General features: G+C 41.3%; 1 protein-coding gene across 4 annotated transcripts in view; it reads right to left on the bottom strand.

Moving 5' to 3' along the window:
- Window positions 1-1,615: 1,615 nt before the first annotated feature.
- ZNF385B (zinc finger protein 385B) overlaps window positions 1,616-23,933 on the bottom strand; it is a 782,871-nt gene continuing 760,553 nt past the window's right edge. For all 4 annotated transcript variants that reach the window (XM_077272602.1, XM_077272601.1, XM_077272604.1 and 1 more), the window contains 3 exons: window positions 15,702-15,880; window positions 12,232-12,333; window positions 1,616-3,413 (listed from right to left, as the gene is read on the bottom strand). In XM_077272602.1, coding sequence (XP_077128717.1) covers window positions 3,201-3,413; window positions 12,232-12,333; window positions 15,702-15,880 — 494 coding nt within the window. In that variant the 3' untranslated portion in view covers window positions 1,616-3,200. The remainder of the gene's footprint in view (window positions 3,414-12,231; window positions 12,334-15,701; window positions 15,881-23,933) is intronic.

Genomic DNA, 23,933 nt, shown 5'->3' with positions numbered 1-23,933 from the left:
GTGGATATCACCAACCATTCACATTTTATTTCGGTGTATCCATATAAATGGCCCACCCTGTAATACAGTATATACACTGCTCAAAAAAATAAAGGGAACACTAGAATATCACATCCTAGATATCATTGAATAATAAATTCCAATTGTAAATCTTTAGTCACTACATAGTGGAAAGCGTTGAGAACAAAAAAACATAAAAATTGTCAATGTAAATCAAAATTAATATCTCAAGGAGGCCTGGATTTGGAACGATACTCAAAATCAAAGTGGAAAATCAAATTACAGGCTGATCCAACTTCAGTGGAAATGCATCAAAACAAGGAAATGATGCTCAGTAGTGTGTGTGGTCTCTACGTGCCTGTATGACCTCCCTACAATGCCTAGGCATGCTCCTGATGAGGCGGCGGATGGTCTCCTGAGGGATCTCCTCCCAGACCTGGACATGATGTCCCAGATGTGTTCAATCGGATTCAGGCCTGGGGAACGGGCGGGCCAGTCTATAGCTTCAATGCCTTCATCTTGCAGGAACTGCTGACACACTCCAGCCACATGAGGTCTGGCATTGTCCTGCATTAGGAGGAACCCAGGGCCAACCGCACCAGCATATGGTCTCACAAGGGGTCTGAGGATCTCATCTCGGTACCTAATGGCAGTCAGGCTACCTCTGGCGAGCACATAGAAGGCTGTGCGGCCCTCCAAAGAAATGCCACCCCACACCATTACTAACCCACTGCCAAACCGGTCTTGCTGAAGGATGTTGCAGGCAGCAGATCCCTCTCCACGGCGTCTCCAGACTCTGTCACGTCTGTCATATGTGCTCAGCATGAACCTGCTTTCATGTGTGAAGAGCACAGGGCACCAGTGGCAAATTGGCCAATCCTGGTGTTCTGTGGCAAATGCTAAGCGTACTGCACGGTGTTGGGCTGTGAGCACAACCCCCAACTGTGGACGTCGGGAACTCAGGCCATCCTCATGGGGTCGGTTTCAAACTGTTTGTGCAGACACATGCACATTTGTGGCCTGCTGGAGGTCATTTTTCAGGGCTCTGGCAGTGCTCCTCCTGTTCCTCCTTGCACAAAGGCTGAGGTAGTGGTCCTGCTGCTGGGTTGTTGCCCTCCTACGGCCCCCTCCACATCTCCTGGGGTACTGGCCTGTCTCTTGGTAGTGCCTCCAGCCTCTGGACACTACACTGACAGACACAGCAAACCTTCTTGCCACAGCTCACATTGATGTGCCATCCTGGATGAGCTGCACTACCTGAGCCACTTGTGTGGGTTGTAGAGTCCGTCTCATGCTACCACAGGTGTGAAAGCACAACCAACATTCAAACGTGACCAAAACATCAGCCAGAAAGCATTGGTACTGAGATGTGATCTGTGGTCCCCACCTGCAGAACCACTCCTTTATTGAGGGTGTCTTGATAATTGCCAATAATTTCCATCTGTTGTCTATTCCATTTGCACAACAGCATGTGAAATTGATTGTCAGTCAGTGTTGCTTCCTAAGTGGACAGTTTGATTTCACAGAAGTTTGATTTACTTGGAGTTAGATTCTGTTGTTTAAGTGCTCCGTTTATTTTTTTAGCAGTGTGTATATATACTATTCTTAAAGGAAACATCTTTCATTGCAATTGGTTGATCACACATGTGCTGTGCATATACGGCTAATGTCGCCAGTGTAGATTTGAGCCAAGGTAGACTTAAAAGTTTGGTCACAAGTATACTGGAACCTCCTTTAGGAGTCTTTGTTGCAGATCCTATAATTTTTTACCAGATTATGTCCTTTTCTCATAGATCAATCCACTGCAAAAAAATCTATTTTCCTTTTCTTGTAAAAGAACATGAAAAAAAAAAACTAATTTGTAAAGCAAAAAAAAAATATTTTGTTTTCTGAGGTACTGAATGAACAACTTGTAATATCTAGTGCTGCCATCTAGTGGATACATTCAGGAATGACACTGTAAGCTGACAAAAATAAAAACCCCCAAACAATTCATGCTTTTGATATTTTATTGAAAAGGTACATTAAAAAAGTACACAGAGATTAAAACCATTAATGACTGCAGAAAAAAAATAGCTAAATGAGTGTGCTTGAAAAGGCTCTTTTTTGTGCTCCGTTGTTCAATGTGCTGTGACAACCTAAAACTTGAACATTTCAATTGTTACCCTCTTACTTCCACACATCTTCAATAAAATGCCAGTATCACAATAAGTGTTTAGAAATAAAAAAAGACAGATATTTGACTATAAATACCTTATACTCTGTACATTATTGCATTAACGAGCCACAAAAATCCAAGTGGCTTTAATAAAAATAAAGAAAATAGATTTAAAACAGAAAATAGACCATTTATTAATCTTACAGAACTTTTATTATCTCCACGTGAGAGTAATGAAATGTTCTGTGTGGTCATCTAACTTTCTGGGTATATATATATATATATATATATATATATTAAATATATATTTGCTCTACTTTACCAGCATCTTAGCTGATCCATGGACTAAAGCAACATAGATTTTTTTTTCTCTCGATGACAGCATAATGTAATATGGCTTTTCTAGGTTGGATCATCTATCAAAATTGGAACGAAAATGAAAAAATAAAATTGCATCAAAGCTGAGTTGCCTTCCATTTGTAACACAGCATTTAGATTCTAGAATTCTACAAGACACAACGACATTTGGGTCTAGAACAATACTACACGTTTCCTGTAAACTTTACAAGATGATCACATAGAATAATACTTTATGTTAGCCACTGATTTGGTGTTATCCACAATAAAGCACTTTATTTTAGTCTATAGTTTCCACACTCCAAGATAGGACATTTGGATTCCAAACATGTATTTACATCAAAGGACTAGGAAGACCCCCATTTTCAAGTCTGCCAGGAAAAAAACAAAAAAAACAAAAAAACAACTGCATTCGCTGATGATACATCAAAAAAAAATCACAAAGTTGCAAAAACAATCCTACATGAGCTTAGAAAGAGCTTGCTTTTCACGGCACGAACTGCAAGTATTTCTGTGATTGTTTACTGTCATTACTGAGCTTTTCATAATGGCAAAGAATGGCTGAGCCTGTGCGCTCTCTGATCGTCAGATGGCCCTTTAAGAGAAGCGACGACAGGAGTCCGTAACGGAGCGGTAGTTTCTAGTCCTTTGTCCATTACAGGCTACTACCCGGCACTATATTATACTAATACGGTGCAAAGAGAATGGAGGCTGTAGTCGCTCGAATGGAGGCATGTGCTGGTCTTAAAAAGGTAGGGGGTAAACCGGACCCCTGAAATAGAGAATTGTGGGGCCGTGGTGGTAGTGAGAGTGTTGATGTTACAGCAGCTGCAAGGGGTGAAGACAAGAAGGTTGGTGTTAAAGGCTTGATCATGTCTTTCTGGAATGCCAATTTTGCCTGAAAAAAAAAAAGAAAGAAAAATTGAGTTTCCCACAATAAATTTATGTTCTTTGCCTCCATTTTTCAATATTTTCCTATATTAGGGCCACACTTACAACTACCAATATCTTTCTTACTCCCAATTCACAGATCTCGAGGCTTCTCTTTCTTCTTTACTCCAGAAAATAACACCCCAATCATATAGTACAATAAAACCTCCCGACCATGTGTAAAGAGTGATACTCTGACTGCAGAATCCTGTGGTATCTAATAGAGCGAGTATCCTAACTACTTGTCATTGGAAGGGGACATATGTTTCACTGAGGCTATTAGCTTCAGTACTTTGAAACCTAGAAGTTTGCTCCAGCACACTATGTGTTGAGAGGGGTTAATTGGCCATTTTAAGGGCTGGGTTTTTGTGAACAACCATAGAGCTAACAGCCAGTTTGTTAACCATATCTCCACCCCAGGGTGTGGTCTGGGATATAAATATCCATCCTTTTGAGTCATTAGGTGTTTGTTACTCCAAAGCTTTGTGTCCTGATAAGGGAAGCTGAACCATTGTATGTTTTGGTAATCATGAGCAGGCGGATTCCTTCAGCTGAATAGACTGTTTTCCTGTTTTGCCAGAAGAGCCGTGTTTATTTTTTTAACTTTGCACTGGTTTATGCTGCTTGTTTATAATAAACCAGTGTGTGAGGATAATGAGTGCACAGGCTGTAGTCACGCAGGTCCCAGAGCCAAGGGAAACCCAAAACGTCCCTTTGGCCAATATGAGAAGATTATTACTATTAAAGGGAACCTGACAGCTGATACATGCTGCCCGATCCACATATTAGATACCATCTGTAATCTTTGTAAGATTACCTTGTAATCTGAGTATAAGTCTTATTATTTTATTGGGGCCAAATATTTAGTTTAAGAAGTGGTTGTCCTAGTGGTGGACAACCCCTTAAGGTCCCATTAGTATGTTTCCCCTCTAACAATAGAATCTATCTTTTTATGTAGATATAAATAAAAGAGAACAGATCTTCTAAAGGTAATGTGAAAGGGGCATTACACTACATGCCTAACCTTTATAAAAAGCAATGGCATTGTGTCCTCTGGGAAATGTCCTGTCTTTTAATTTCACCAATAGTCATTTTTCTTAATTTACTATAAAATGAACATAAAATAAAACACATAAGCTGGAACATATGTAGGTATATGTGTATGTTCACACTGTGGCCACTTAACATTTAAATGGCCACAGTGTGAATGTGCACCTACACTTTGCACTTATACCTACATATGTTCCGGCTCATTTATTTGGTTTTGCTTTAGTTTTATGTACTTTATACAAACAGGGGTGTGGCTCTCCATTTTTTTGAACTGGCCATTTCATCTATATAGCTTCTCATGGGAAGGAGTTTAAGCCGTTGGGTTTGGGTCCTGCTCTGCTCCCATATTGAGGTCGACTGACACGTGGTGACGGTGAGGCTTAATAATAGAAATAGGACCGTTCCGATTGGGTCACCTTGTTGCTGTGGGATGGCTTTTATACTTTTTTGATCAAAATAGTTCCCTTTGATATTTAGATGTATTATTGCTATTTCTTTACTTACTTTCTACAAGGTATATGCTCATTTTGTTTTCATCTTAGGTTTTATAAAATTAACCTGTACGATTTATGCCTTCTCTATACTTCTATTATACTTACCCCTTTATTTTAATAGAAAATTAATCCACGGTTTACAATAACAAGTGATATTTCAGAAAGGATCGGTATAAACGTCTCCCTATTTTTTACATATTTTTCTCTGAGGCGAATTTACATCTTAAAACAAGTTCTCTAGTTATAATACTAGCTCGGCTGCCTCTGACCCTTACAGTAATAAAACACTATGACATATAAAATGTTGATAAACTAGAATATTTAATTATAGTACTTAAAATGAAGCAATTAGAACTTCCTGAATGTGGCCTGGAAAGTAATAATTGTAATTAATGTATTTTACTTTTTTTTAAAATAATCTCTTATAGTAGCGATACCGAAGAAATGTTTTAAAATTCAATCAATTTTCTGGATTATAATGTTAATTTTTTAATTTTTCTAATGCAAAATACTGTTTATTTTTTTTAATGCAGAGGAAGGAAAGACCTGTTTTTTAGCTGGAAAACACACAAGTCAATTTTCGTATTTTCACACTGAGGCCTGTTTTTTACGTCCAATGTTCACGTTCCATACACAGACTGCATTCTCTGGAAAAGAAGTGGATCTCCTGACCAAAACTCAATAACCTCATGTATGAGACTGTTGAGTTTGGATCACAATACCCTCAGACAGTCTAGACATTGATGATCTGACATCGGACCATGAATATTGGATATGTGAAGCCGGCCGTTGTACAATGAAGCACAAGAATCTCTACTTCGTGAAGCAAAGCAATTTTAATAGTGTAAATTGTTGTGAAAAGTCTCAAATTTTAGCAAAACTCCAAGTTGTGTGAACATTTTGCGACTTTTGGCATTTTCACTCTAGTTTCTCTCAGCTCCACCAAAAAGGGGAGGAGGTCATGCGCATATGGGGTGTGACGCCACAGCTCATCAAATTTATGATGTGCTGTTTCGTGCCCTACACCAGAAATCTTACTCCACTGAGGGGCTGGAGTAAGATTTCTGTCGTAGGGAACAGAGGAGACAAAATTCGAATTGAGCAGTTCGGACGCATTTGGCAAGTTACCATTAATACTCCAATCTTCCTGACCCTCACAATGTCCGCTGATTGCTCACTTGCTTATTCTATTTGGTCTTCACTCACATGCCGCCAGTCTTTTTCATGTTACAGGTCCCGCATTTCCAGCTATCTCTAGCCCTAGTGACGTTTTGTCATTACTCGTGCTGTGATGTCATGAGGTTGCAAAGCGCAATGGACACCGGAGGCCCTAAAGATCCAACGAGACCTGTGGTGTGAAATAAACTATTGGCCAGTGAGTGAAAACCCACACAGATTTGCATGAAGTGAATCGCGTAAAATGCAAATTCCAATTTGAATTGGCGATTCTGACAAATCTAAATTTTTTGTGAACTTTGAGGCCAATTCAGTTTGCCTAATGCAATTTATTCATCATCACTAGTTTGGTTAAATTGAGGCAAACAGTAAGGTGCTGGTGTTGTACACTTTTAGGATCTAGTAGTATCAGCTTTATCTTTGATTCCGGTGCGTTGCTTAGTTTATGACGTTCCATGCTCCTTGTTGATGTTTTAGGAGTTCTGATTCTTTTGATGTACCGCATTATACGGTGATTTGTGAATCTGTCTTGTTTATGAGCTCTGGGTGACTACAGCTGCCAATTTCATGGCAGGGAATGATAAGAGATGTCATATCTGGTGAGTCAGCCAGTCCGTACCCACACATCTCACACGTGGCCTGTCTAATGCCGCCACCACAAGTCATTGCTTGTTAGTTAAGGAGAGAGATTTTAGTATCTGCTGTTTTCACAGATATCACAGTGTAGAAAGATAAGAAGCTCAACAGCTTCACAGAAGAGATCAAATTATAGAATATTGGTATAATTAAAAAAAAACAACCACAGAGAGACATTTAGGACTGTAAAGATAATTCCTACCATGTAGGGAAAAATATAATTGCCGAAGTAGTTGGGACAGAAACTTCTGTAGCAGAGAATCTTTTAGGGCATTAAAAAAAAAAATTAACGAATGTTATTCCATGGGGCCATTTACATGTCCAATTTTTTCCTTAAAGGGAACCTGTCAGCTGTTTTGGCCGATATAAGATGCAGCCACCGCCTTTCAGGTCCGATCGGACCTGAAAGATAATAAAAATAAGTTTTATTATACTCGCCTGGGGGGGCGGTCCGGTCCGATGGGTGTTGCAGGTCTGGGTCCGGCGCCTCCCATATTCTTGTGATGCCACCCTCCTGTTGCTTAATCACTCCCCGGCATCACGCTCCTGCGTAGGTGTACTTATCGGCCCTGTTGAGGGCAGCGTAAAGTACTGCAGTGTGCAAGCCCTGGGCCTCTCTGACCTTTCCCAGCGCCTGCGCACTGCAGTATTTTGGTCTGCCCTGAACAGGGCAAATAAGTATTCCTGCACAGGAGCGCAATGCCGGGAAGCAACAGGAGGGCGGCATCGCAAGAAGATGGAAGGCACCGGACCCGGATCATCACCGATCCTCCACCAAATTTCACAGTAGGTGCAAGACACTGTGGCTTGTATGCCATTCCAGGGCTCCGTCTAACCATTAGACGAACAGGTGTTGATCTGGGGATGCTTCAGCAAGACTGGAATTGGGCAGGTTGTTCTTTGCGAAGGACGTATGAATCAAGCCGCATACAAGATTATCCTGGAAAAACAGTTGATTCCTTCTGCTCAGGCAACGTTCCCCAACTCTGAGGACTGTTTTGTCCAGCAGGACAATGCACCATGCCACACAGCTAGGTCAATCAAGGTGTGGATGAAGGACCACCACATCAAATCCCTGTCATGGGCAGCCCAATCTCCAGACCTGAACCCCATTGAAAACCTCTGGAATGTAATCAAGAGCAAGATTGATAGTCACAAGCCATCAAACAAAGAAGAACTGCTTACATTTTTTGTACCAGGAGTGGCATAAGGTCACCCAAAAGCAGTGTGAAAGACTGGTGGAAAGCACACCAAGACGCATGAAAGCTGTGATTAAAAATCATGGGTATTCCACAAAATATTGATTTCTGAACTCTTCCACATTAGTATTGTTGTTTCTAAATGGTTATGAACTTGTTTTTTGTCTGCAAGCAATGCATTTTTTTGTTATTTTGACCATTTTTCATTTTCAGAAAATAAATACAAAATTTATTGCTTGGAACTTCGGAGACATGTTGTCAGTAGTTTATAGAAAAAAAAGAACAATTTACATTTTACTCAAAAAATATAGCTATAAAGAGAAAAATCAGACAAACTGAAAATTTTGCAGTGGTCTCTTAATTTTTGCCAGAGGTGTATGTAGAACCATAAAGAATTTGCCCTAAAATTACAAATTTTCCTTCTAAATCCCAATTGTCAATAAGACTAGATTAACATTCTGAAAATAATTTTAAATAAAAGCAAGTATTTGTTGTTTTCTAGAGTTACAAAACTTCCATCAGACAGACAGAATTAAGCCGGAGGTTCAGTGCCATCCCTCCCTACTTTAGCAGCAATTTGGCTGGGAATTCCCTTCCTAGATTCCATTTTTGTCATGTAGTCAACTACTTCTCAAGATGACCCATGGGGCATATTCCTAATGTATGAATTACTGAAGTATAATCATCATGAAATTAATAAGTCCTCGAAATATACAGTATTGGATTTTACATTCTGTGACATATGCAAATGCAATGGAAATGCGTTAAAGGGAAAGGAGCAATTAAATAGAAAAATATAAGGTGCAGCATGACAAAATTATACTATTCTTTGTCAAGAAATGAACTTCCATGTTGTACGAGAATGTTCATTGAACATGATAGTCTTGTTAGCACTTAAAGTACAGTGTTTCAGTGCTTCTAAGACCTTCACTTTATTTCTAAATTGCAGAACCTCTTTCAATATGTCCTCCTATATTACAAGCCTGATTGCATCTTTTTTCATTTTCTTTTAGTGCGGCGTCTGGTTCAGCAGGTTGTTGATTGGAGCACTTGACCCCTGCAGAGAGCACAAAGGAGTGGCCGTCCACAGTCAGCGCTATTATGGATTCTACCCCTGAGGCTACATAATATTGAAAGTTTTCTACATTCTTCCAAATGCACTAGAAAGTCCATGAAGAGTACATTTAAAACAAATTGTACACCAGTATGAAATGCATTAGTTAATGTACTTTCAATTGAAGTAAGTTCACCGTATGTTACGTTCTCCACAGTACAATCAAAGGTAGAGTAAAAGCCTTGGTACGTAAAGAAAAGCACAACACTAGCAATTGCCAGCACCTGTCTTGCCCCTTTCTTTGTTCATGTCCCAAGCTTCCACCGCTATATAGGACTCAAAAAAAATATAATAAACAGTTCTATTTACTTGTAATTTCACCGCCAACCCTCAACTAAAATGTTTTGGACAGTAGATACACAGTTACACAGTCATTTGTGCTCCCCACTACCATAGCATGGGAATAAATGTATTTCCGCTATATTCGTCTTCTGATTAGAATGTTTTTCTGTTTTGGCTAAAAAATAAGAAATGGAAATAACACAGGACCAAAACTGTACAGTATAAAACAATGTCAGGCTGCAAGTGACTCTATGGAAAAAATATGAAAATACACTTTTGTAGAGTTGAGGAGAAAGATTTGCGGTCTAGTTGCTGTGTCAGTAGCCAATGACCACCAAACCAAAGCCCTTCAAACCTCCTCCTACCTGCCGACATCCTCGTTGCCTCTTCTGGTTAGTACACTCTGGGTGATGTCATTGCTGCGGTGCAACACACTCATCACTGTGGGCCTACTAATAAGAAGAGACACCAGGGATGTCAACAAGTAGGAGGAGGTTCACAGGCCTCTGGTCCAGTGGCTATTGACTGCAAGCATGACTGCTTGACCTGGTTCCTGCGGATCATTTTGCTCAGCCCTACACTTTTGTTGGAAAAATGGGTGCCCACCCCTTCACCAAAGTTATACTCACATAGACTCATTAGAGATATCAAGAGAAGTCTTCATACAGGCCACTTTTTCAGTACTGTTAGGGCCACAGTATGTGCACTTACACATTACAGCACTACACTTATACCAACAGGTCAACTGGCCCATGTTTTCGGTTTTGCTTTAGTTTCTTGTACTCTGTTAATATTAGGGTGTGCCCCCTGCATCTTGGGGCTGTGCAGCCTGAATCCTTAGCTTTCCCCCGGCAGGTGTAAAACAGTCAGGCCCACGTCTTTCTGTGCTCCTGTCTATTTTGAGGCCTACTGGAAAATAGGACCATCCTGATCGGGTACACCTTGTCGCGGTGGGATGTTTTTTATGCTTCTTTGATCAAACGAATGTCAACTAAGTACCTTATGTTTTTTTTACCGATATTACTACTAATTATTACCTTACTGCAGGGTATCTATTAATTGGTTTAAAGGGAATCTGTCACCCCAAAAATCGCATATGAGCTAAGGCCACCGGCATCAGGGGCTTATCTACAGCATTCTGTAATGCTGTAGATAAGCCCCCGATGTAACCTGAAAGGTAAGAAAAACAGGTTATATTATACTCACCCAGGGGCGGTCCCGGTTCGGTTCGGGTCTGATGAGTGTCGCGGTCTGGGTCCAGCGCCTCCCATCTTCATACGATGACGTCTTCTTATTGTCTTCCTGCCGCGGCTCCAGCGCAGGCGCACTTTGTCTGTCTTGTTGAGGGCAGAGCAAAGTACTGCACTGTGCAGGCGCTGGGCCTCTCTGACCTTTCCCGATGCCTGCGCTGCAGTACTGCTGCACTGCAGTACTTTGCTCTGCCCTCAACAGGGCAGACAAAATACGCCTGCGCCTGTGCTGCGGCAGGAAGACAAGATGAGGAAGTCATCGCATGAAGATGGGAAGCGCTGGACCCGGATTGCGACACCCATCGGACCCGAATTGAACCGGGACCACCCCTGGGTGAGTATAATATAACCTGTTTTTCTTACCTTTCAGGTTACATGGGGGGCTTATCTACAGCATTACAGAATGCTGTAGATAAGCCCCTGATGCCGGTGGCCTTAGCTCATATACGATTTTTGGGGTGACAGATTCCCTTTAATTTTAGGTTGTGTTTGATAGTGGCCACAGTGTGAATATGCACCTACACATTACACTTATACCAATAGGTGTTGTGGCCCATGTTTTCAGGTTTGTTTTTTCAGTACCGCTATATATTAATGGAGTTGTCCACTACTTTGGTGCTGATGATTTCTACTTAGGATAGGTCATCAATATCAGACCGGTGGGAGTCTGACACCTGGTTGCCCCCCTGATAATAATAATAATCTTTATTTATATAGCGCCAACATATTCCGCAGCACTTTACCCCTGATCAGCTGTTATCAGCTCCAATGGCAGCCAGTTATAAACTGCTACAGTGCCCCTATGGCACAGCTCTACACTTTTTAGTGACCTCTCCCAGGTGCTGCAGTTTAGCTCCTATTCGATTGTCAGGCCCCCATCGGTCTGATAATGATGACCTTTCCAAAGGATAGGTAATTTGTACAATCAGTGATACCCTGCACATGAATCGCCATGGATGTATGGTACTGCTGAGATCTGTGTGTCTTTATGTTTACAGACTACAAACAAACCCAGTGTGCACTGGTCATACACACATACTCTTTTTATATGTCCCCATCCTCTTGCTTAGTTACTGAAAACATATTAACAAGATGTATGGAAAAAAATGCTGAGCAGTTGGATTGCAAAATCCAACTACACAAAGTTTATTTGTAGTCTGTCACCATGGAGATGCATAAATCACAAAATAGTTGGATATTCTTACTCATGACCATTTGCAGACTTTTTTTTTAATTTCAGAAGCATTAGAATAATAAAACAATTATCGAGTACATAGCATTCAAGCAAATATACGGTAATTGAAAGATCATTAAAATTATTCTGCATAAATAATGTAATCAGTAATGAACTATAAAGGTTCATTATGTGATTTGTTCAGATTTGGGAATTATCCTTATGAATATTCATTAATTTTCCAATCTGAATGTGATTGGAGAAAAAAAAACTATAATTCTGCATTTTACTTAGAAAGTGAAATTTTCTGTCTATGACTTTGTGCTGCTCGAAAATGTTAATTTTGTCATATGATCGTTTTCTATCGAAGATGGTCAGATTTGTTGGGTTTATAGAATTAAATTTACTTACCGCTAAAATACTAGGACTGCGCTGAAGTTTGTTGTAGGGGCTATATTTAGGCTTCATTGGCTTTCCTGCTACCCTGTCCTTATGTCTTCTGCTGGAGATGTGCTGGAATGACACAAGATCAACTAATTATTTTGGAATCAATGTATCTACCCAAAACTTGTCACGCCATAGAGATGTATCAATAAAGCATTTCTTTAACATTAATGTTTAATATTTAGGGGCTGTTTCAAATGAATAGGAATTGTTCTGCAGGTCACTGGTTTAAACACGGTGTCCACCTCCATGAAGGTGGTAGATGGAAGTGGGGGGAAGCTAAAAATCATTTTTGTAATTGGGATTCATTAAAACTGGTACTTTGCCTTCTATGGCCTCTACGTTACACTGTCTATTGTTGGCAGCAGAATTGGTTAAAGGGAATCTGTCTCCAGGTTTTTGCTGCCTAATCTGAGTGCAAAAACCTAAAGAGATGAACTGGAATATAAACTGGTGAGCGTGCAGCATGTTGGTGCATGTTCACACTGGCCACTAAATAGACAAAACCCAAGACAAAAAAAATAAAAATAAGCAAACACCCTGCAGTAAATAAATAAATAAATAGCAATAGTGCGTAAAAATAAGATAGGGTGCTTAGTTAACATAATTTTGATTAAAAAAAAGTAAAAGCTATCCCACCACGTCAAGGTGACCCTATTTGAGATGATCCTAAGCTCTAGTATTAAAACCTTACCATAAGTGATACAATGTTAATAAAAGCTGAGAAGGACTGAGACCCGGCTAATGGACACTCAGCCATGGGGAACTATATGGATGTAATGTCCAGCTAGCACAGAGCACAAAAAAGCTGAAACAAACACATAAAGAGATAAACTGGAGGTTAGGACCATCCCAAGTAGGGTCACCTTGATGTGGTGGCATGGCTTTTACATTTTTCTTAATCAAACTAATCATCAAACAAAAGCATTTTGTTTTTGTCTTGAGTTTTGTCTGAGAGCAGCATGATGTACGGCAGAGACCTTGATTCCAGGGATGTGTCACTTATCGGGCTGCTTACAGTAATTTTGGTAAAATGACTGTTTTATCAGCAGGAATTTATCATTAGAGGACTAGTAAATCTGCTGCCAGGTAGTCCTCCATATTCATGAGCTCTATATAACCCCACCCCCATCACTGATTGGCAGCTTTATGCCTGTAAACAGTGTACATGGAAATATGTCAATCAGTGATATGAGTGGGTTATACAGAGCTCAGCATTCAGAGAACTGGTAGATCTGCAGGAGAGAAACCAGTGATTTTATCAAAACTGCAGCAGCTAGTAAGTGATACATCACTGGAATAAGGGTCTCTTCCCCTATATCATGTTGCTCTCAGATGGAGTAGAAAAAAAACTTTTGACATATTCTATTTAACTGAGAATAAATAAATAGACACATTAATTAATTCTGATGGTTTAATCGGACAGTTTCTAACCCTCTTATCTGTCATTTCTTATAGTGGTTGTGAAAGTATTCATCCTACTCCCACCTGGCCTCTGACATTTTTCGGGTTTTGCTACCTCAGAACCTGAAATTTTACTGTTTTTTCATGAGGTTTTATATCACTTCATGTAAAGAACATACCTACAACTGTGAACATTTGATTTTCTTTTTCTTTGGTGAAACAAACAACAAATAGGACAAAATAACTGAAAACTTCAGTGCGCATAACTATTCACTCCTCATAAAGTCAGTACTTTGTAGAGCCTAGGTTTTGCTCAAGAATATCCCTGTATTTCGCACCGTCCATCTTCCTCTCGACTTGGACCATTTTCCTTGTCCCTGCTGCCGAAAAATATCTCCACAGCATGATGCTGCTACCACAATGTTTCACTGTGGGGATGGTGTTCTTTGGGTGATGAGCTGTGTTGGCTTGACAACAGACATAGTGTTTACTTTGGTGGCCAAAAAGTTTACTTTTGGTCTCATCTGACCACAGCACCTTCCTCCATGAATTTGAGGAGTCTCCCACATGTCTTTTGGGAAACTCAAAAGGAGCCTTACAATTTTTGTGTGTACGTAAAGGCTTTTTTCTGGCCACTCTTCCATAAAGGTCACCTCTATGGAGTGTACAGCTTATTGCTATCCTATGGACAGATACTCTAATCGATGCCTGGGAATTCTGCAGCTCCTTCAGGATTACCTTTCGTCTGTGTGCTGCCTCTCTGATTGATGCCCTCCTTGCCCAGCTGAGAGTTTTGTTGGGCGTCCCTCTCTTGACAGGTTTATTGTGATACCATGTTCTTTTCATTTCATGATAATGGATTTGATGGTGCTCGGGGGGATCATCAGAAATTGGGATTTTTTTTTATATACCAACCCTGACTTGTACTTCTCAGCAACTTTGACTTTGGTTTCTTTGGCGATCTACTTGGTCTTCATGGTGTTGTTTGGAGAGCTCCTTGGTCTTCATGGTTTTTCTTAGTGCTGTCTCTTGCTTAATGGTGTTGCAGCCTCTGTGGCTTTTCAGAAAATGTAAAACGTACATTCTGACAGACTTGTGACAATTAGATGGGACACAGGTGGACGTCCTCTCACTAAGCATGTGATTTATGAAGGTAATTGTTTGCACCAGAAATTTTTAGGGGCTTCATAGCAAAAGGGGTGAACATACCGTATATGCACGTGCCAATTTTTAGTTATTTGATCCCACAAATTAAATTTTTGCCTATATTTTTTTCACTTCACTTCACTTCACCAACTCAGACTATTTAGTGCTGACACATCACACACAAATAGGATTACAAAAATATTTAAATACAGATTGTATTGTAACAAGTAGGTAAAAAGCCAAGGGGTGAATACTTTCACATGCCACTGTAGCTCTTCTCAGCTGATTTATGACCATTGAGCTCATTAAAGCTGAATGTGCAAGGAAACAAGGAGCTGGAGAAAGCCAAAAAGTACAACATTTTAATGAAACCGATTTGCAAAAAATGTTGTTTTTTTAAACCCCAAATACCTGCACTTAAATAAAAAAAGGCCACAGAGATGGACATCCTCTTTAACAGAACTGTTCAGGTCCTATTATTGTTTACTTTTGGCCACAACTGGAGCTGGAGAGGACAGACAGAAGAGGGCCCTTGTGAAGGAACAATATATGGTCCCTTTTCAGTGCAATAGTTCATCATAATGCTCAATTCCATCAGCTTTGGAGGTGTAAGTGGCCCCCTTACCTCTTGGGGCCCCTGTGTAGCTGCCCAAGTTAACCAATGGTCTGAGCTAATAACAACTGATTGTAGGAACTGAGCAACCACCTACTATTTCCTGCCTTTGGATAGCTAGTTGACCCAACAATTACTACAAGATACATCTTCAGGAACTGAATGTCTATTTTGTATGCAGAGTATAAAATGGCAAAAGACAGCAAAAAGAAATAGTGAGTGGATGACATAAAGTAATTGGTCAAGTGACGGTAAAAAGATTTAGCTACAGTACCTGTTTAAGCTGGATTTCTGAATTTACGTGAACATCACAGATTTCACAATGAAAAGTTTTGTTCTGTAGTCCTGAACCTTTGCTGCCGTTTTGGAGTTTTAGTCGGGATCCGGACCTGGGATAGGATTTGATTGGACCTGCACCATTCCGAGCTTCTAACATTGTCTTGTGTTTGGAACCTTGAGAAAATAAAGCAAAGTTATTCTCATAAATTCAGATACTAAAGGGGGTATCTGGGACTTAAAAAAAGGCATGCAGTTGTTAACAGAGGCAACTACTTGTATGCTGTACTTGGCACCAATTATCGATTGCTCCTGCCAGAGATTCAGCTGCTTCCTGTCAACAGAGCAGCAGTTTCTCTTCCTGTTGACAGGGCAGGATTACTGGTGTCATGCTGATTGATAGCCGGCTTCCCCCAATTGGGCAGTGGAGAGACGTTTGTTAATCAGCATGATGCCAGAAGTCCCGTCCTGTCAACAGGAAGGGAAACTGCTGCTCTGTTGACAGGGAACAGCTGAATCTCTGGCAGGAACGGTTGATAGCAGGCACTGGGAACAACAGACAGGTAGTTTCCTCTGTTAGGGATATCGCCTTTAAGTATGTATGGTAGAATAATAAACACAATCATCCCCAACAATGTATTGCTTAAGGTCAAACTTGGTGATGGTATTGCTGATGTAATGCAGTTTTATGGGTGACACCGCTGTTCCCTCTACAAAATAAAAAAATTGTTTAATCGGCAATTAAACAATTAAATAGCATTCGCAATGCAAACGCCATGTCTGACTTTTCTCTACAGTTAAAAATTCTACTTCATTACATTGGAGCATTTCCCCATAATATAACTACCTTCAGATTCTTAAAAAGGGTTGTCCAATAGACAACATACAGTATATCACAAATTCATGGGATAGGCGGTAAATGTAAGATAGCTGTGGGGCTGACAATTAGGACCCCTCAGCAAACAAAAAGCTCAGGGATCAAAAGTGTCTATAGGAGGAATACAAAGGCAATAGAGGGGTGGTCCCACATGCTCAGTAATGCATCATTCACACCAGGGACTTTGGGACTTCTGTTCTCCTGATCAGTGAGGTTCTTAGCAGCCAGAACCCCAGAAATCATACATTTACAGCTCTGGCAAAAATTAAGAGACCACTGCAAAATGTTCAGTTTGTTTGATTTTTCCCTTTATAGGTATATTTTTGAGTAAAATGTAAATTGTTCTTTTATTCTATAAACGTCTGACAACATGTGTCCAAATTTCCTAGCAATAATTTTTGTATTTTTTTTCTGACAAAGAAAAATGGTCAAAATTAAAAATAAAAAACAGTGCTTTCAGATCTCAAATAATGCAAAGAAAACAAGTTCATAATCATTTAGAAACAACAATACTAATGTTTTAACTCAGGAAGAGTTCAGAAATCAATATTTTGTGGAATAACCATGATTTTTGATCACAGCTTTCATGCGTCTTGGCATGCTTTCCACCAGTCTTTCACTCTGCTTCTGGTGCAAAAATGTAAGCAGTTCTTCTATGTTTGATGGCTTGTGACTATTAATCATCCTATTCATTACATTCCAGTGGTTTTCAATGGGGTTCAGGTCTGGAGATTGGGCTGACCATGACAGGGTTTTGATGTGGTGGTCTCTTAATTTTTGCCAGAGCTGTATTATATACCTTGATACTGGGGCAACCCTCTAACATTCTTTTCAATTTGTTAAAATTTCAGCTCTTTCAAGCCTGAGCTTGTATTCCATCCTCTTGCACATACAGAAATCTTCGACCTGTGTCAAGATCAAAAGTCACCATGTACCCCACATTTGTGAAACTGTCCCGCGGACCAAATCTGGCTAGCAGGGTGAGTGCATTTGGCCTAGCATTGCACTTTCAACTGTGTCTGCATCCTGGATGATGATACAGTTGCAAGCAGTAATGGAAGAGGGAGCAGTCAGCTGACGATCCCTCCGCTATCATTTTTTCTCTGCATCTGACAATTCAGCTCAGTGGGTGCGATGACGCACTCACTATGCCGAGAAGTGCATAGGTTCAGAGCACTCGCTGCTGAGACCGGAATGAGGATAGTGGAAAATGTAGTTCTTTTTTTAATGTGGGGCCATTATACTGTATGGAGGACTATGTGGGCCCATTATACTGTATGGAGGACTGACTATGGGGGGCCATTATACTGTATGGAAGGCAATGGGGGGCCATTATACTGTATGCAGGACTATGTAGGGTTATTATAATGTATGGAAGACAATGCAGGGCCCATTATACTGTATGGAGTACTTTGTGGTGCCATTATACTGTATGGAAGGCAAGGAAGGGCCCTTTATACTGTATGGAGGACTATATGGTGCCCTTATACTGTATGGAAGGCAATACAAGACCCATTATACTGTATGGAGGACTATGTGGGGCCATTATACTGTATGGAAGACAATACAGGGTCCATTGTACTGTATGGAGGACTGTGAGGCCATTATATGGAATTGAAGGCAATGCAGGGCCCATTATACTGTATGGAGGGCTATGTGAGGCCAGGGTGGATTGATTTAAATCACGCCGATTTAAATCATGATTTAAATCACGATTTAAATCAAAAGATTTTTTTCTATTTAAATCGGATCGATTTAAATCATGATTTTAATCATGATTTAAATCACTGATTTAAATCAAAAGGTTTTTTTTAATATAAATCACGATTAAAATGAGAAGTGAGAGCAGTGCGCATGTGCGCCCATAGTTACACGGACGAAACTAGGGGCAACGATCTAACGCCAGGGTGAGGGGGGGACCCCAAAGTAAGTAAAAATCTTTTTTGTTTTACTATATGGCAATAGGTAGGTGTTTAAAAGCAGCATGTCTTAATTGTATAAACTATTAATAGCCTCCACATTTTGTTCATACTGCCCCTTTAATTCCACACTTCTAGCTTGGTTTCACTTTTGGTTTAGTTTCTTTTTCCATTCAGTTGACATGCCCAAACTTGTTGGATAGTCAGCAGTACTTGGCTGTAGTAACAATCAAACTTCATAAGTGATCTGTGTGAGCCATGGCAGGTCGTAAGGCTACGATCACATTTGCGTTGTGCGCCGCAGCGTCGGCGCCGCAGCGCACAACGCAAACAAAAACGCGGCAAAACGCACGCTAAAACGCTGCGTTTTGCGCCGCATGCGTCCTTTTTGGCCGAAAGTTGGACGCAAAAAAAATGCAACTTGAAGCGTTTCTTGCGTCCAACGCTTGCGGCCATGCGGCGCAAAACGCAGCACAACGCATGTCCATGCGCCCCCATGTTAAATATAGGGGCGCATGACGCATGCGGCGCCGCTGCGGCGCCCGACGCTGCGGCGCTGACCGCAAATGTGAACGTAGCCTAAGAGAGACCCTATTTGGGTTCATTTTGTTGAGATGCCAGCAGCAGATCTTGGAAAGAAAGGTGCAAGAGCAAAGTGCAAATACTGTCAAAAGGATATCCAAGGACTTGTTTGCCGTTTGAAATCACATTATGAAAACTGCAACCAGAAGGGAAATGAAGATGTTGATAGTGATACAACTAATGTCAATGAACCCCCACAGCTTCTTATGCACCAGGAGCCTAGTACTAGTAAGTCTGGCAATTACAACCTATTTTTTTAACAGACATTTTACTGGGATGGTTAAAGTCTATGAAAAGAGAAATTTCTAGCACTAGTAGTTCTGGAGTATAGAATTTAAATTTATGTTAAGGCAATATTTCACAGAAAATTAACGCTAAAGGACATGTGCACCTTTATTTTTTTAAGGTGCACATGTCCTCCCCCCCCCGCAGCGCTCTTACCTCCGATCCCCGCAGCGCTGAGATCCGTGGCTTCGTTTTGACCGTCCGCCTCCCGTCCTCCGGTTGCGGCCTACTCGCAGTGATCCAGCGGCGTGACGTCAGCGGGCCGCACGCTCCATTGAAATGAATGGAGGCGCGCTCGCGGACGGGCAGAACGAAGCCACGGATCCCCGCAGCGCTGACATCGGAGGTAAGAGAGCTGCGGGGGGAGGACATGTGCACACTGCACCTTAAAAAATAAAGGTGCACATGTCCTTTAAGTAAAAATAAAGTGTGTATACGCTTATTTTTTTTTTATTGTAGGCTGCAATTCACTTTTGAAGTCTGCCAAATTGATCATTTAAAAAAAAAAACATTTTTAAAACTTTTGTGACATAATTTTTTTCAGGTGCTCTGATATTAGTTACCAGTATTACAGCAACTTCACCGGAAAACTTGAGTAGCATAACTTTTGAGACAGCCCTTATAGGACGAGGACCATTACATTGTTCAAAAAGTTTGTTTAAAAATATTTTCGTTATATTTCTTCAAATACGCAGTCGATTTATATTTTTAATTTCTGTGCTTTCAGGGTCAAATATGGCTTGTGCTGCACGTGACAATCAATATCTGGGTACAACTTCAACAAAGCAGCCCAAAAAAAAACTTTGCGTGCAAAGTGTAGAAAAATTCATTTTAAAGACTACGACGAGCCAGAAAGAACATTTTGATGAATTAATTGCTAAATTCATATTTGCAACCAATTCTTCTTTCCGACTAGTTGAGCACCCATTGTTTGTACAAATGATCGAAGGAATTAGACCAGGCTACAAACCACCAAGTAGATTTGATATCTCAGGAAAACATCTTCAGGCTGTATACGACATAGAAAGAGCGGCTTGTACAAAATATTTGAAAGACAAGGTTGTTAACATGAGCTTGGATGGTTGGAGCAACATCCACAACGACCCCATAATTTGCACTTGTGTCACAACAGAAGATGGTGAAACTTACCTTACAGACACAATCGACACATCTGGAAATTCACATACTGCTGAATATTTACTTGAAATTGCTAAGAACTCAATTCACCAATGCCAAGAACAGTTTGGATGTAAAGTAAGGAGCTTAGTTACTGATAACGCAAGCAATGTGGCAAAAATGCGAGCGGAACTGGCACATGAGGATGACACAAATGTCATTACATACGGTTGTTCTGCCCATTTGTTGCATCTTTTGGCAAAAGACCTGCATATTTCGGGTGTCAAGGAACATGTTGTAGAAATTGTTAAATATTTCCGCAATAATCATTTTGCACATGCAACCTACAAGGAAATGGGAGGACTGAAGTTGGTTCTACCACAAGATGTTAGATGGAATACCTTGGCTGACTGCTTGGAACTGTTTATTAACAACTGGTCAAAATTACTGTCCATTTGCGAAACACATCGGGATAAAATTGATGCTAATATACGAAGCAAAGTATTAAATCTTGGTGTGAAGAGAAATGCCGAGGACCTTTTGGAAAGGTTAAAGCCAATACTGATTGCGTTGGATAAAATGCAGAAAGATACTGCAACCATAGCTGATGCCACAGAAGTTTGGAAAGATTTAGAAGGTTCTCTAGATCGCTTGAACCTCTCAAACAATGTAAAGGTTGCAATACAGCACCGCAAGGACCAAGCATTAAAAGAAGAACACTATTTAGCCAATATCTTGCATCCCATCTACAGAGGGAAAAAATTATCTGAGGCGGAAATCAACTCTGCAATGGAGTGGCTCGCCAATACTAACCATGACATTGTGGCAACTGTGCTGAAATTGAAGTGTGAATCTGCACCATTTCAAAAATACATGTTTGCAGATAACGTCGTTAATGAACTAAAACCACTGGACTGGTGGAAGTCGCAATCACTTGTTCTTCCAGCAAAGATAATAAATCTAGCTACTCAGCTACTGACTGCATCGGCTTCATCCGCAGGAGTAGAGAGATTGTTTTCTTCATTTGGTTTTGTGCACACAACAGTCCGAAACCGCTTAGGAACTGCTAAAGCAGGACAACTGGTTTTCCTATTAAAAGTCCTAAATAAACAGTAGGCTTAAAGGACTGATGTATTCACTGAAGATGTTTGCTTACTTCAAACGTTAGAGATAGGCTATTGTTAAAAAGTACTTAAGGTACCTTCACACGAAGCGACGCTGCAGCGATAGCGACAACGATGTCGATCGCTGCAGCGTCGCTGTTTGGTCGCTGGAGAGCTGTCACACAGACCGCTCTCCAGCGACCAACGATGCCGAGGTCCCCTGGTAACCAGGGTAAACATCGGGTAACTAAGCGCAGGGCCGCGCTTAGTAACCCGATGTTTACCCTGGTTACCAGCGTAAAATCTAAAAAAAACAAACAGCACATACTTACATTCACGTCCCCCTGCGTCCACTTCCTGACTGACTGAGCGCCGTACAGTGAGAGCAGGGCGGTGACGTCACCGCTGTGCTGCTTTCACTTTCACTTTGCGGCGCTGAGTCAGAGGAGGAAGCAGACTGCAGGGGACGCAATGTGAGTATGTGCTGTTTGTTTTTTTTACATTTTACGCTAGTAACCAGGGTAAACATCGGGTAACTAAGCGCGGCCCTGCGCTTAGTAACCCGATGTTTACCCTGGTTACCAGTGTAAAATATCGCTGGTATCGTTGCTTTTGCTTTCAAACACAACGATACACAGCGATCGGACGACCAAATAAAGTTCTGGACTTTATTCAGCGACCAGCGACATCACAGCAGGATCCTGATCGCTGCTGCGTGTCAAACGAAACGATATCGCTAGCGAGGACGCTGCAACGTCACGGATTGCTAGCGATATCGTTATAATGTCGTTTCGTGTGAAGGTACCTTTACTCTCTGTAGTTCAATTCTGAGTGTTTAATAGTGCAAATAAAAATTATTAGGTTTCATAATCAACTGTTTTAATATTTTTATTTGTGTAAAACAATTAGATTTGCAAAAAGACAAAGTTTTGCTTGTGTACAACTTGATTAAAAAATCTGATTTAAATCAAATGATTTAAATCAAAAAAATTTGATTTAAATCAAAAAAATCTGATTTTTTTGATTTTTTTTAAAAAAATCAAGATTTTTATCCAGCCTGTGTGAGGCTATTATACCGTATAGATGATTATGTGGGTCCCATTATACTGTATGAAGGGTTGTGTGGGGATCAGAGTTGGGGCATTATACTGTGATGGGGTCACCATACTTTGCTGGGGAGGTTAAGGATGGTATAGTAAGGTCATCATGTGCGTGTGGAGATTTCTGTGGAGGAATTCACTGTTGGGGTATCTTACTGTGTTAGAGAGCAATGTTGTTGGCATCATATTTTATAATCTGTATTATTCAAGGGTTTTATGCATTGATATTATATATTTAAATTATGCCACTGTGACAAATGCTTTTTCTGGTCTTATATAACATGTTATATTATTCCAGTATGCCCAGGGTCAGACTGGCCCACTGGGATACCGGTGAAATGCCCGGTGGGCCCTGACCCAGGGAGGAGGAGAAGGAGGAGGAGGAGGAAGAAGAAAAAAAAAAAAAGAGACGCGGGCCCTTTAAATCTTTGGGCGGTGCCGACCGCCGCCACGACCAGGGGCCCCCCCGGTGCCAGCGCTGGCATCGGGCCCCCCTTCTAATACTCACCTCTCCTGGTTCCTGCGGCAGCTGCAACGTCTTCAGCGCCCTCTGACTCTGCGACGTCTCAGGGCAGAGGGTGCGATGACGTCATCACTGCGCGCTCAGCCTTTCTGTCCTGAGCGTTGCAGAGCCGGAGAGACGCTGAGTGCACCGGACCTGCGCTGGGAACGGCATAATACTGTGTGGAGGAGCTGGGGGGGGGAATACTGTGCGGGGGGCATAACACTGTGTGGAGGAGCTGGGAGGGTAAATATTGTGCGGGGGCATAATACTGTGTGGAGGAGCTGGGGAGGGAAATACTGTGCGGGGGCATAATACTGTGTGGAGGAGCTGGGGGGAAAATACTGTGTGGAGGAGCTGGGGGGGAAAATACTGTGCAGGGGCAATAATACTGTGCGGGGTGGGCAAAATACTGTGCAGGGGAGGGGGGGATAATACTGTGTGGGGGCATAATACTATGTGGAGGAGCTAGGGGGAATACTGTGTGGGGGCATAATACTGTGTGGAGGAGCTGGGGGGAAAATACTGTGCGGGGCCCAGGGCATAATACTGTATGGAGGAGCTGGGGGGGGGGAATACTGTGCGGGGGCATAATACTGTGTGGAGGAGCTGGGGGGAAATACTGTGCGGGGGCATAATACTGTGTGGAGTAGCTGGGAGGAGAAATACTGTGTGGAGGAGCTGGGGGGGGGAAATACTGTGCGGGGGGCATGATACTGTGCAGGGGGTGGGCATAGTACTGTGCG

This window comes from Ranitomeya variabilis, chromosome 7, assembly GCF_051348905.1.
Source record: "Ranitomeya variabilis isolate aRanVar5 chromosome 7, aRanVar5.hap1, whole genome shotgun sequence".
Lineage (NCBI taxonomy): Eukaryota > Metazoa > Chordata > Amphibia > Anura > Dendrobatidae > Ranitomeya > Ranitomeya variabilis.
Note: the sequence above shows the minus strand (reverse complement) of the source record. Positions and strands in the feature narration are given on the sequence as shown.